This window comes from Sinohyriopsis cumingii, chromosome 13 (assembly GCF_028554795.1).
Source record: "Sinohyriopsis cumingii isolate HCF-2022 chromosome 13, ASM2855479v2, whole genome shotgun sequence".
Lineage (NCBI taxonomy): Eukaryota > Metazoa > Mollusca > Bivalvia > Unionida > Unionidae > Sinohyriopsis > Sinohyriopsis cumingii.
In genome coordinates, this window is record NC_142973.1 from 55,568,077 (window position 1) to 55,582,510 (window position 14,434).

The following is a 14,434-nucleotide window of genomic DNA, read 5'->3' on the forward strand; positions in this document are numbered from 1 at the left end:
GGACGAAATTGTAAGATATACCATTAAAAATAAGAAGCTGATACCAATTACATCAAAAAGAAAACTTTTAACAACTCCCACAATGGCAGTTTTTTTAAAAAATTTTATAAAAGAGATGGGGATGAGGTGTAATCGTATTGTATACAATAATATGTACATTGCACCCTCTCCTGAATTTTCTACAAATAAGATAATACGAGTTGTACCAAATACACACTCAACTAAATGATTAAAATACAATGTAAAGTATGTTTTGTGTCTTCAAAGTCAAAGAAAAACTGCATGAGCATCTTGTTGCAGACTCTTTTGAAAAATCTTGATCTTGGTGCAGTTTAAACATGTCGTTTTTTCCCCGTAAAGTAACATCATTAAATTTTAATTGTGGTGCTGAAGACATGGTTGTCTGGCGAGGATAAAAAACCAAATGAGTATAATTACCCCCAGAAGCAGTTTTATGTAACATAATTTCAAATATTCAGGCACGATAGAAATTCGATGTATTTATTTATTTGATGTTTTACTATTATAATTACTTATCTGTGGTTCAGTAATTTTTTAATTTAAAAAAAATAGAGTGGTCAAGTAATTGTTAAAACTGTTTCAAATATCACCAAGTCTATCTATATTGCGGTTAAGCCTATGTGCTGCTCTAGTGATTTTTCCATGATAATTTGTGATGTTCGCTACCATCGTTCATGCAATGTGCAATTTATTTTCAAGCTTAATGACTTCATATAAACAGAGAAATCAAGAAGCTTCATTCATTAGTAAAAAAAAAAAAAAGAAACACGCATGAGAAAGCCGCAACCCGTAAGCAATGCGTATAACCGACGTATATCGGTCAGTTTGGTACAACTTATATGTACATTGTCCAAATAGTTGCTGATAGATTAGTTTATGACCCACAAAATCACAGACCGGTCTCATGACGAATCGCAGCGATCAAAGGTACTTAGCGTTGTGAATGCTGACTGGTACAAAAGCGTTGATTTATATGCACGAATTAGTATAGCGTTATTAAAGCTAGAACGTGTATTAAACACAGAAAATTACATTTTGCATTCTAGACAGTCAAAAGGCAGGACATGTAAACACAAAACTACATTTTGTATTCTAACCCGTCTAAAGGCAGGACATGTAAACACACAAAACTGCATTTTGTATTTTAACCAGTCGAAAGGCAGGACATGTAAACACACAAAACTACATTTTGTTTTCTAACCAGTCTAAAGCCAGGACATGAAGTACACACAGAAAAATGCATGTTTTATTTTAACTAGTCGCTCAAATATTAAAATTGTGAAATGTAAATGAAATCAAAACATACGCACGCAACCAAAAAGGTACACGTACCTTGTTCACTTTATAGAATGTTTACTTTATATTCAGACATTTATTCCGAAAGCATTACAAGAATTGTTAACCGGGTATATAATGCTCTTTGACTGTTGATAAAACAAACAATCAAACAAACAAACAAAACTAAAACATATGTGATACTGCATGCTAAGGGTATATATGAAGAGAATATTTGGAAACTGATTTAAAGCTGAGAAAAGCAGGCTATTGGTGTATTGGTTTATTATTTAAAGTACAAAACTTCTAAATTTTTGCACCAGTCTCATGTTCGGTTGCCCTTCTGCATTGAAATAATACTAATACAGGTATTTGAATTTTATGACACTATTTAAGTCTATAAGTATTCAATGTCTACGTTCCAGTCCCTTAAGAGGATTCTTCAAAAAGTGATACTATAGTGCTCTGATGCCCATTTCAACGCTATGATGTGACAAAGTAGGAGCAAAAGATACTAGCGAGGTTAGCTAGTTGCTTTTCCTACATATAGATGGTGTATTTAACCATGCCACATAAATAAAATATCCTATTTATTTTGAAGTGTTAGACTGATGCCTTGATATTTATAATAATGGCGCGGAAGCATTAAAAGGGAAATAGTAAATAAAATAATGTATTAAAATGTTATTTAACGACTGAACTGATTCGGTTTGTTGTGCATGGGCAAATCTGTCACGAGCTGGAGCACCTCATCTGGAATGGTATCGTGTGATCTTCTGCATGCATGTTTAACCCTGCTTGTTCACAAATTGAGACATAAATTTTGCACTAAGCAATCTATGGTTAACTTCAGTGTGATGAAATCAGATCTTCACAGTTATACATGAAGATCTGACAGCGACCGATTAAGGGTCATGTTCTGGTAAAAGATGTTATTACCATAATGGCTAATTTTATCAACGAATCAGGATAAGTCTTATATCTTTGCGTTTGGAGACTGAGCAGTGTGGATGAAGTGCATGAATGTGTTCCGAACGATCTGATTTACTTTCAGATTTTTGAAAGTTGCATTTCCATTGACTAATTAAAAGGTCACCAGAATACGACCTTTAAGCGGTCGTCGTCAGATATTCACCTAGGACAGCGGAGATCTGATCTTAATCAGTTTGAGGTTAATTTATGATATCATGTCATATTCAGTCTGTCAACATTAATTATCAATATCTCGATCACGTGATTTGAATGGGTAGTCAACTAGATTAGGCAGAATCAATTATAGAGATCGAGTGTGAAGTTCGAAAGAGATTTGAAAGACTACGGCTATATTAAAGCTGTCTATACAATAAGTAGTCTGATCCTTTCTGACTAGTCTGCATCACAAAAATGGCGGTTGAGTTGTCTCTACTAGCATCATTTGTGAGCACTTTCCTGGCATGTGTGTCGTCTGCTCGCCCTCCACATATCGTCCTTATAGTGGCCGATGATTTGGGTAAGTAAATTTGGCTCTAAACACAAGTCACATTCAGACCTACAAGTCTTGGTAATTAACTTCGCGACCCCACACATACACCCTTCCCATCCACCCAACCCACCGCTCCACCAACGCCCTCATTTTTCTTGTCTATACACCTAGGGTGTGATTCAAAGTTATAAAACAATTCTACATGCACGAAATCTCCGATCATCCACAAGCTTTATACCTTCTTAGCCGGTGAAGAAGTTTTACACCTCATAATTACGTACCAACATACACGCAACGGTATGCACACGCAGGCCTACAGGATCACCTAGTTACCACATTAAAATCAACGAGCTAGTGACACTAGACACATTATGCTTGTGTTTGATATTAAGCCCATTAATTCTACACAACACATGATACTTGTGTTTGATATCGAGTCCATTAATTCTACAAAGTTAACGCATTATGCTTGTGTTTGATTCTGAGTCCATTAATTCTACACAATTAACACATTATGCTTGTGGTTTGACAACGAGTCCATTAATTTTACACAACACATTATACTTGTATTTTGATATTCAGTCCATTAATTCTGCCTAATTAACACATTTTGCTTGTGTTTTGATACTGAGTCCATTAATTCTACAAAAGTAACACATTATGCTTGTGTGATCATATTGAGTCCATCAATTCCACACAATTTACACAATATTCTGGCATTTTGAGTCCATTATTCTACACAGTTAACACATTATGCTTGTGTTTTAATATAGAGTCCATTAACTCAACACAAAGAACCACTTTTTAATTTTACCAAATGCAGGAATCTCATTTAGACGAAAACTGGCAGACATATTTGTCGATGCAATATTGAGGTAAAGGTTGAAGACAAATTTAAAGGTTTTATTAAAAATATATTGTTTCCACCTAAGAGTGAATAAGGGATTGCGCAAAAACGCATGATAAACCAAGCAGTTATCATAGTGACTTCAGTACTTTGGGAGAAAGCAAATCTGGAGCTTTAGTCTTTTATGTTGCAAATGCATAAATGAGTATCTGATAGAAATATTTTCGTGTCATAAAATCCAGAGCAGAACTTTCTGAACCGTTTAAGTTTTTCTGCTTTTATGGAATAGGATCCATATATGTTTATTTGCTTGTACTATGCAAGAACAAGGTCCCTTTAAGAAAAATAATAACAAAGCATTAGAGGTATGTGAGAGTGTTCGACAGTATGTAGGCAGTGGCATTGCAACCGACGAAACAATTCCTGCAACGGTGGGGTTGGAGAGTGAGGCAGTGGAGGTCCAAACGTCTCATCGAACTACTCTTTTATTGGAGGGGCCCCAGAATTAAGTTTTGTAAAGGGTTGTGTGTGTGTGTGTGTGTGTGTGTGTGTGTGTGTGTGTGTGAATGTTCCGTTATCATTTTAAATAAGTACAGCGTCGTCACAACTTTCAAAGACAAATAAAGCAAAGAAAATCAGTACAGTTGTTTTAATTCTAATCAGAAAATCAAGTAGATCATAGACTATTTCACCAGTATATAAACTGAAACTCATATTGCTTTTATGCTCAATAAATTTGGTTCATATCATAAACCAGTAAATCTGTGTCTCCGAATTAGTTAGTCGTGTAGCAGGGTACTTAGCAGAGAGTATTTAATGCCGGGAACCAGACCAGTAGGTCGAGTGTAACATGGGGAGGGGTTGAATCTTTCACTAAGATGGAATATGCTGGTTCGCTGCGGTCATAAAAGCACACAGTTGTCAGCGAAACACACAGTATACATAATCAACAATAGCAAATTGTATATATATGCTTGTCAATATTCCAATGAAACGTCAACAAGTCTGGCACTCTGGTTTCCCATGATGCTCCCCACACGATAGCGGGTACGCATGATCAAACGGCCGATACCAGTTAAGAAATTAGAGATGGCAGAAGTAACACAAAAATGCGTTGGCAATTTAGAATTCTCATTAAATTAGCTATTTCAAGCTTATTCATTGTATTAGTCACAACTAATGTCACTTAAAGAAAACTCAAGTTCAAAGCTGTAATTTTACGAGTGAGTTTTCCACTTACTGCATCCACAATATGGTTGGATTTATTTCCTCTCTATGTTCGAAACGCGATGAGCGTCTGGTGTGTAAGGTCCAACCGGAAGTCATCAAACTACTCACCTCACAGCCGTCTTTACTTTTTTTTTTTTTAATGTATATACCTATTCTACATATCCATTTACACAAATAGTTTGTGCGATGGTATCATCAGCTGGCAAGTAGAAATCTTATAAAATTACAACGTGAAAAGCAGTGTTTTAATTTTTATATCATTCGTTTTCGGTTTACCACCCGAACAATACAGTATGATAGATTGCAAAGCCCTGCCTATTTTGGAAAAAGAGTTTATTTTCTGTCACGTAGATTCCTTCAGAAGCTTCTATTGTTGCTTATCACTTTGTACTATACAGCCGTGCTTGTGTGTGTGTGTGTGTATATATATATATATATATATATATATATATATATATATATATATATATATATATATATATATATATATATATATATATATATATAGTCGAGTCTATAGTATATTGCTCAGTCTGCTGTCTTTAAAAATGACTTCATTTGTACTCCATTGACTGCCCTCAAATACTGGGTAGCTGCTTAAGACCGAACTTTGAACTTTAAATCTTTGTCGTAGAGTGATTCGTTTGTATTCTCACTTCTTTTTGCAATTGTCTGTCTTGACAATAGTTTGTTATGTTTTACTAAGGACAAAAACCATTTAGTCTGCTCTTGACCATTTGACATTTTTTAGAGCTAAATTTCTCTTTAAATAATTAGTAAGAACTCTGGCTGGATTGAGCTTTCTTGTTTGAAACTTAATACAAAAATCTTACTTCCTAAACGACCAGTCTAAGAAATATGACCCCTATGCTCTGAGCTGTAATTGATTCCAATAGCCGTTGTGTCCGAATATCAGAACATGGTCAGAACATCTTGCGTGTCAGACATTGCAAGGAAGTTTTCGTCATTTATTCATTTTTACATAATTTGATTGCCCAGCTTCCACTGTGTTGGATGAATGTTCTTTCAGGTTAGCTGATAGGCCAGAATATTATGGTAATCTGCTAGGTGTGTTGCGTTGAAACTGAATTATTTGTTTCCAAAGAATCAGGGCATTTTTGCATCGACTGATTTAGATTTATTGCTTGTTTTGGAGGGGGTGGGGAGTGGTAAACTGGGAAGAAAATATGGGAATATTGTAGAACAAGTTACTGATCTTAATTCAGGTTAATTTGGCATTTTGAAGCGTTGTTTCTCCAGATACCTTTTGAGATAAAATATTTTGTTAAAATGCCGCTAACCTTGGAATGTGGTTCCACTGCACATTTTCTTAAACAGCTCTAATATCTCTCATGCTAGAAGATATAAATTATGTTCATTTAAACACATTTGCAGTATAGCTATCCATTCTGAATTGGAGAGAAATTCTAATTTGAGCCAAACTTTTAAGAGCTTCTGGGAGACATGCACTAAAGACTCCACAGTAAATCACAAAACTCTAATGACTTATATGGACAGGAAAAGTTAAAGGCAGCATCTTCATTTTGAGGGTTGACAATAAAAATTTGCCAATTACCACAATTTGCTCAGAATTACATGCGTTATTCACCAGGGTTCAAAATGTAAAAGTGCTCTGTTATCTCTGAAGAGCATGTGGTACAAAATTAAACTTCCTACCATAAAAGAAACTACGTCCGCACCCCAGAAGGAAATTGGCTCAACTGACACCAAAGTCCTTAGCAGAGAGAATCCCTCCGCGCACAGCCGGTGCAAAAGCATTGCGACTGGCTGGGCAGAACACGTGATTGAAAACTTTAAATATATTGGACGTTGACAGCGCGTTACACGACAAAATCGGGCGGGAAATTGTAGACCCATTCACACCTCCCACGAATGTCCTTACGCGAGCCTAAATTGTTTTATGTGATGTGTTCTTCACATGTAGAAGAGGGGTGCACGTTATTGTCAGAAAGAAAGTGAATGAAAACACAGGGTCCTGTATTATTAACTTGTTTGATGAGATTGCAAAATTAGATGTGCATACACCAGCATACTCTTTCCGACATCGATAGAGTCGAGAGGAAGACAGAGAGTAAAAAGACAGAATTCCCTTGGTCAGTCGTGTAGATATTACAAAGTCAAAGTATATGGGTACATAATTAAGACAAAGACAAACGCTGTGTTTGATGCTGGCCACTTACTTGACTTTGTCTTGAACATAAATGATATTAGTGAACCAAAACTTTGCTATGCATTTACAGCATAACCTAACAATTTGGACAATGTCTATGGAGTAAACGTGCTAAGAAATTGAAAATGAGACATAGCGTATAATACAGAAATTGTCCGAGGCTGCAACTGCCTGAAAAAGAAATACTGCAAATAGAGCTTGCTGCATTGCTGGCAGCCACAAAAAGATGGATGGGGCAAAGAACAAAAATGTCCAGCATCAAAGAAAAGAAAATATCAATGTTGATCAAAACTAAACCTATGAATTCTGTAGTGCCGGGGCAGTAGAGCACCCTCATACTCCTCCGTAATTAGGATATATACAACAGATGCGCGTACTTCCATAATGTGTTGTTGGTCTTCCGGAGCTGTTAGAGTACCCTCATACGCTCCTGGCGGTCAAAAAGGCAGGTAGACACAGATTAGTCCGGGTCGAGTGAATGATGCCTCCGCAAAGCACGGTCGATGCCCAGGGGTCTAGGGCTGTGCAACCCACGAGACCTGAAAGAGAAAGTAGCACACACGACAGAATGGCGATCACAGAAAAAGTGAATGAAGTGTTACAACGCTGAGACGCTTTTGCTTAACCTTATGTATTTCTTCAATGCATCTGATCTCCAGCGGCCAAATTCCCTTATTTGGTTGTCACTGAAACCTTTTTTGGCCGCCTCAGTGGCGGCCCCAATTCTGAAACTATGGGACTTGAAATGGTTAGAGTTAAAGGCACAAAAGCAAAAGCGCTGTTCTAAGTTCTGTACTAAATTCTACTCTGGAAACTGGTTGCCCATTTTGGTTCATAAAAAGCAGTCCTGGAGTATTTCCCCTGAGGATTAGGTATGCTTGTAAATGAGTTATCGGGCATTTTGTTGGGCAGCAACATGCAAGATATATGGTTGTCCAGAGCCGTGTTTAAAGTGTCGAAAAATGTTTGTAAGACGCTTGTGGAAAAAAGTGACTTGTATCAAATTATCATTCTGATGTGCAGTTGTTTGCACTGTAATCTCTCCTATTCTGAGAAAGCATGGAAAGCCAATGTAAACATGGCCGAAAACACAGTACGCCTAAAAAGGTCTGAGATGGTATGCATCATAGAAACTGTAAACTTATCCAGTGCAGTTTTTTCAATCGGCAAATGAACATCATGAGATTTACTTTTGTGAATCGTTTGAATTAGTTTTTGAATAAGGAAAGATGAAGAAGTGTCTGCGAAGCCGTTAAGTTTGTGCACATATCCAACTGCAGAAACAAAAGTGGATATCGAAGATGTAGCATATTTCTTGTTGAGTAAGTGCGCTATGAAAAGGGCCAAATTGGTTATTGAAACTGGGAGAGAGAACTCGGTCAAAGCGTCTGATGTGAACTCTTTATATAGCGTCCAAGCCCGCTTATATGTGGTTTGTGTAGCTGGGTGTAGGATGTTTTTAAGCAAATGGCCAAGAGTACTCTCTAGCTGGGCAAGGTTGGAAGAAGCGGAATGCGACGATGGTGTGAATCCGCATATGGAGCCATGGCGTGGAAACTCGAACCTGTTGGCAAGAAAGGGCATCGGCGAGTTTGTTAGGTATAACCGGTATGTGTGAATCTTTAGTGAAATCAACAGGTTTTGTTTACAATGTCATCAAAAGTTTAAATCTTTCTTTGCAATCCTACCCAGGAACAATTAGACCTTTTGAAAAAGGATGAATTGATTCAACTTGCTAGAAAATATGATCTTTCTGTAGCAAAAGCTTCCTTAACAAAGCAAGAAATAAAATCTATTTTGGTCTAGTATTTGGTAGAAAAGAATGTTTTGGATAAAAGTGTTTTGGTTTTGATCAGTAAGTCTGTATCAGACTCTGACATAAAATGTGGGTCCAGGTTAATATTATCATTTGTGTGGGTCCGGGTGAATATTATCATTTGTGTGGGTCCGTGTGAATATTATCATTTGTGTGGGTCGTGGTGAATATTATCATGTGTGTGGGTCCTGGTGAATATTATCATTTGTGTGGGTCCGGGTGAATATTATTTGTGTGGGTCCGGGTGAATATTATCATTTGTGTGGGGGCGGGTGAATATTATCATTCATTTTGGTCTGGATGAATGAGATATTTATATACACTTGTCGTATTCATCTTTCCAGGATGGAACGATGTCGGTTGGAGGAATCCACAAATGTACACCCCCAATCTGGATAAACTGGCGATGAATGGGGTCATCCTCAACTCCTCATATGTCCAACCTGTCTGCACCCCGTATGTATTCCATGAAATAGCATTTGCCAAATGTATGTGTGATTTGGATTTTTAACGTAGCTTTAACAATTTGTCAGTCATATCGCTACGATGTCTGCAGTATGACAGTTTATAGTGATGTCTAGCACTGGGGCATCATGCCGCAGACATGTAGCACGATGTCCCACCCAGTCACATTATCCTGACCAGTCATAACTACTAACCTCTTAATGTTGAGCGCCAAGCGAGGCAGCTGTTAGTACCATTTTTGTAAGTCTTTGGTATGACTCGGCCGTGGATTGAACCCACGACCTCCTACATCGGAGGAGGACGTTCTAACCACTAGGGCACCGGAGCGGTCATTTCCCAAATTCTCAAGTGGATAGACATTGTTAGCGTTTCAGACTAACAAGATACGTTATGAACAAGTATTTCGTTCATAATGTCTCTTATTGCACAAAAATTGGTTCAGGAATTTTATCATCAACTTTTCAGAAAGGGTCAAATCTTAGAAGAACGTAAACTCACGTGACTAACTTGATAAAAAAATAAATGCATACAGGTATATGATACAAATGACAAACAAATATATTATAGGCAAAGTACGTGTATGCAAACATAATTGGCTTGAGTTTGCCTGCTTTATGCAATATGAATCACTATAAATATCAATGTCGTTAAATACGTTAGGTCAAGGTCGAGTTTATATCAAGACTTCTGGTATCTCAAGTTCATAGCTCATGAGTATACATAAAAAACTAGACAGTCCATTGTTAGTATACTGCAGTGTGATACCTGTGTGCAGGTATCATGAATGAGATCAACTCGACACGTACATACCATCCTACCTACCTACCTACCTGCTTGCCTGCATGCCTGTCTGTGTGGGTACGTACGTACATACATACATACATACATACATACATACATACGTACTTACGTACGTACGTACGTGTAGACAGTACAGGCAATGACAGTTAAACGGACAGGTTTTTAATTTTCTTTTTCCCTTTTTCCAGAACCCGGAATTGTCTGATGAGCGGATATTACCCTTATCACACTGGACTGCAGGTGAGAATTCTATCCGCACAACATTTCACCATCAAGTGATTGTCTTTGTGGACTAATAAGAAAGTTTTGTCTTACATTTTCCATAGGATTACTTCTGTTGCGATATTGTTTCGAAAAGAGTGATAGCAATTTCATATCAACGTTGATATTCTTGATAGATGAGCATGAATTGATTTTACTACCATAATACTGTAATATGTCAGCAAATTATATTTTGAATTGAATTGATTTTACTACCAGATACTGTATTATGTAAACAACTTCTATTTTTAATTGATTTTACTACCAGATACTGTATTATGCAAACAACTTCCGTTTTGAATTGATTTTACTACCATAATACTGTAGTATGTCAGCAACTTCTATTTTGAATTGATTTTACTACCAGATACTGTCGTATGTCAACAACTTCTATTTCAGCATGCTGTAATAAGAGCAAATGCTCCTGGGTTTTTGCCCTCCAACATCACCACTCTACCACAGAAGCTGAAGGAAGTGGGCTATGTTACACATATGGTAGGAAAGTGAGTACCGATAGTCAATACTCTAAGAAAGTGGGCTATGTCACACATATAGTAGGAAAGTGAGTACCGGTAGTTAATACTCGAAGGAAGTGGGTTATATCACACATATAGTAGGAAAGTGAGTACCGGTAGTTAATACTCGAAGGAAGTGGGTTATATCACACATATAGTAGGAAAGTGAGTACCGGTGGTTAATACTCGAAGGAAGTGGGCTATGTTACGCATATGGTAGGAAAGTGAGTACCGATGGTCAATACTCTAAGGAAGTGGGCTACAAAATAAATTAGAAAAAGAGCACCCTCCTAACTTTACCCATAAACTATTTAAAATCAGGCAGTTTATTTTGGGTGATTTAATGGTTTTAAACTGGAAGACCTGAACAGGGATGTTTACATATTGGAAGATTTGATGGCAGATTAAATAAAAGACAAGTTTTACGACAAAGAAAGATGCCACACAATTGAAATAACACTAAATACTACAAGAATGAACGAAAAAGTATCTACTGTTTAAATTAAAAGGATATTATAAATTGTTTAACAGTTGGGAAAATGATGTCATTTAAACAAGCAAAGGAAATACCCCACACACACGCACACATATGTGTGTGTGTGTGTGTGTGTGTGTCAAGAAGTAGAAGACTTAATGTTCTTGAAATATAACGAGAGTTGATGGCATGTGGAGAATACAAAAGGAAAAAAGACACACCATGAATTACTTGCGAAATACCAGAAGATTAAATTAGTATATCCAAAAACATAAAAAGGGAGGTAAAGAAAATGGCCGTCTTGCTAGTCAAGTGCTTTTTCATATTTATTTTTAATCTTTTGTATCACTATACAAGATGTAAAACCAACCCCAAATAAATTAAAAGAATAAACTTGGTAATTTAGAGCACGTCAATGAAACATCCCAATCAATCCAAAGGAAATAGTTTCTCTTCTTTACAATATATAATTCGATATAAATTTGAAGGTATGCGTACCTGCTACTCAATACGATTACCATTTACAGTGTAATTAATATTAAGATTTGCCTACATGTCCGAGTACTGATGTATATCCAACCGATGGATTATTGGCTTGATGTTGTATATCTTTATGGTACAGGAGTGACTTTATATTTAGAGACTTAATTACTGGATAGACTGTCAAGTGCGTTTGCTACTCCTTATCTTCTATATACACGACTAAGTTCCATCTTTTAAATGGAAGCACGCTCTGTCTCGGGACTGGGTACCTAGATCAGATTCCTAATAGTGGACGAATTATGACTCTAACATGTATCTGTATGATAATTCTCTCTCTATCTCCCTTTCGTTACACACACACACACACACACACACATACATACATACATACATACATACAAATATGGTTAATGCATATCCCTTCCTGCAGGTGGCATCTTGGTTACTGCAACTGGAAGTATACTCCAACTTACAGAGGCTTCGACAGTTTCATGGGATACTATTCTGCCGAGGAGGACTATTACAACCATTCTCACGGTAATATTGAAGAATATACACTGTAACCTACAGTCAGTTACATAATGCATACATACATGCATGCATACCTACCTACCTACCTACCTACCTACCAACCCACATACATGCATCCATCCATACGTACATACATCCATACATACATACATACATACATATATACATACATACATACATACATACATACATACATACATACATACATACATACATACATACCGCTCCGGTAGCGTAATGGTTAGAGCGTCCACCTGGGATCCGGGAGGTTGCAGGTTCAAGCCCCGGCCGAGTCATACCACAAAGACTTATAAAAATGGTACTAACAGCTGCCTCATGGTATAACAACTGCCACATTGCAGACATCGTAGCGATATAACTGATTTTTTTAAAAACTTCGTTAAAAATCCATATCACACACACACACGTACGTGCTACATACTTACATACAGATAGACATACATACATGCATGCATGCATACATACATACATACATACACCTTTCCCAATGTCAACTTCTGTCTCTTGCAAAGATACCAGAACGTGTTCAGAGATTTGTTTCTAAAGATTATGCCAGTAGTGGTCATATACCCTTAACTAGTCAAAATTTCCAACGACTCGAGTGCATAAAGCTTTTTACGATTTCTTTCAAGATTGAATTGCAATGTTGGATGAGATGAATGGTTTACAACAGAATAAATACAATTTCGAATAGTTGAATATTTTTAATTTCACAAGAGTTAGAACTCAAATATGTGTAAAAAAATATTTTAGATATGCAGTCGAGATTCTGTGGAATGATCTATCAAATTAATTTAGAGGCGAATACAATTTTACTTCATTTATATTCCAACTTGTATCTGCAAATAATCCATCGTGTCTTGTTTACTTTTCGGGATATTCTTCAGATATAATTTAAATTTTTAAATATAATATTATATACACTGTATTATTATTTACATTATAGTATTATTTACATTCAGAAAGGAAGGATCTTCCTAAATTTTTGTGCAAGTCATCTTTACATTTTTCAAACTTTACCTTAAGCCATGTAACAACTATTTGTGCTGACGTGCCGTAATGCTGTCATTAAATAACAATGATGATCATGCTTCTTCTTCTTCTTGGTCTCATTATTATTATTATTATTATTATTATTATTATTATTATTATTATCATTATTATTATTATTATTATTATTATTATTATTATTATTATTATTATCATTATTATTATTATTATTATTATCATTATTATTATTATTATTATTATTATTATTATTATTATTTTTATTATTATTATCATTATTATTATTATTATTATTATTATCATTATTATTATTATTATTATTATTATTATTATTATCATTATTATTATTATTATTATTATTATTATTATTATTATTATCATTATTATTATTATTATTATTATTATTATTATTATTATTATTATTATTATCATTATTATTATTATTATTATTATCATTATTATTATTATTATTATTATTATTATTATTTTTATTATTATTATCATTATTATTATTATTATTATTATTATTATTATTATTATTATTATTATTATTATTAAAACTTCTTGAATGTGTCTTTTTTAGGAGAAGGGTACGATTTCAGGTTTAATACAGATGTTTATTACCCACCAAAAGGCGAATATTCGGCGGTAAGTTGCGTGCATTTCTTTCTAATTAAGAACCTCAAGGAAGATAACCTAGACATCCGCTATACCATCAGTTGATCTCTGTACACGATATCTGATACGGTCTAAGATCATTGACAGGACAAACGTGACCAATGTGTCATGAGAGAAGATTTTGTCTTTGTGGGGTTTTAACGCATTTTTCAACACATCATAAATTTGATGTGGGGGCCAGTATATTTTGGTACAGGAAAAGGCTGGGAAAACCCTGGAAAGAACACTCGACCCACGATTAGCTACTGGCATGCACTCTCACAGATCTGTGTTGGCTGAGCCGAGAGAAGAACTCACACAGAGGTGAGACATCAGTGATTTGTAAATGCGATCGCCTTAGACCACTCGACTCAA

At 35.7% G+C, this 14,434-nt stretch overlaps 1 protein-coding gene across 1 annotated transcript in view; it reads left to right on the forward strand.

Annotated features, from left to right (window-relative positions):
• Window positions 1-2,578: 2,578 nt before the first annotated feature.
• The window catches only part of LOC149785606 (arylsulfatase B-like), a 25,553-nt gene continuing 13,697 nt past the window's right edge, over window positions 2,579-14,434 (forward strand). Inside the window, exons 1-6 of the mRNA XM_089931215.1 lie at window positions 2,579-2,785; window positions 9,187-9,298; window positions 10,297-10,348; window positions 10,769-10,872; window positions 12,273-12,379; window positions 13,986-14,050. Of these exons, the coding sequence (XP_089787341.1) occupies window positions 2,680-2,785; window positions 9,187-9,298; window positions 10,297-10,348; window positions 10,769-10,872; window positions 12,273-12,379; window positions 13,986-14,050 (546 nt within the window). The 5' untranslated portion in view covers window positions 2,579-2,679. The remainder of the gene's footprint in view (window positions 2,786-9,186; window positions 9,299-10,296; window positions 10,349-10,768; window positions 10,873-12,272; window positions 12,380-13,985; window positions 14,051-14,434) is intronic.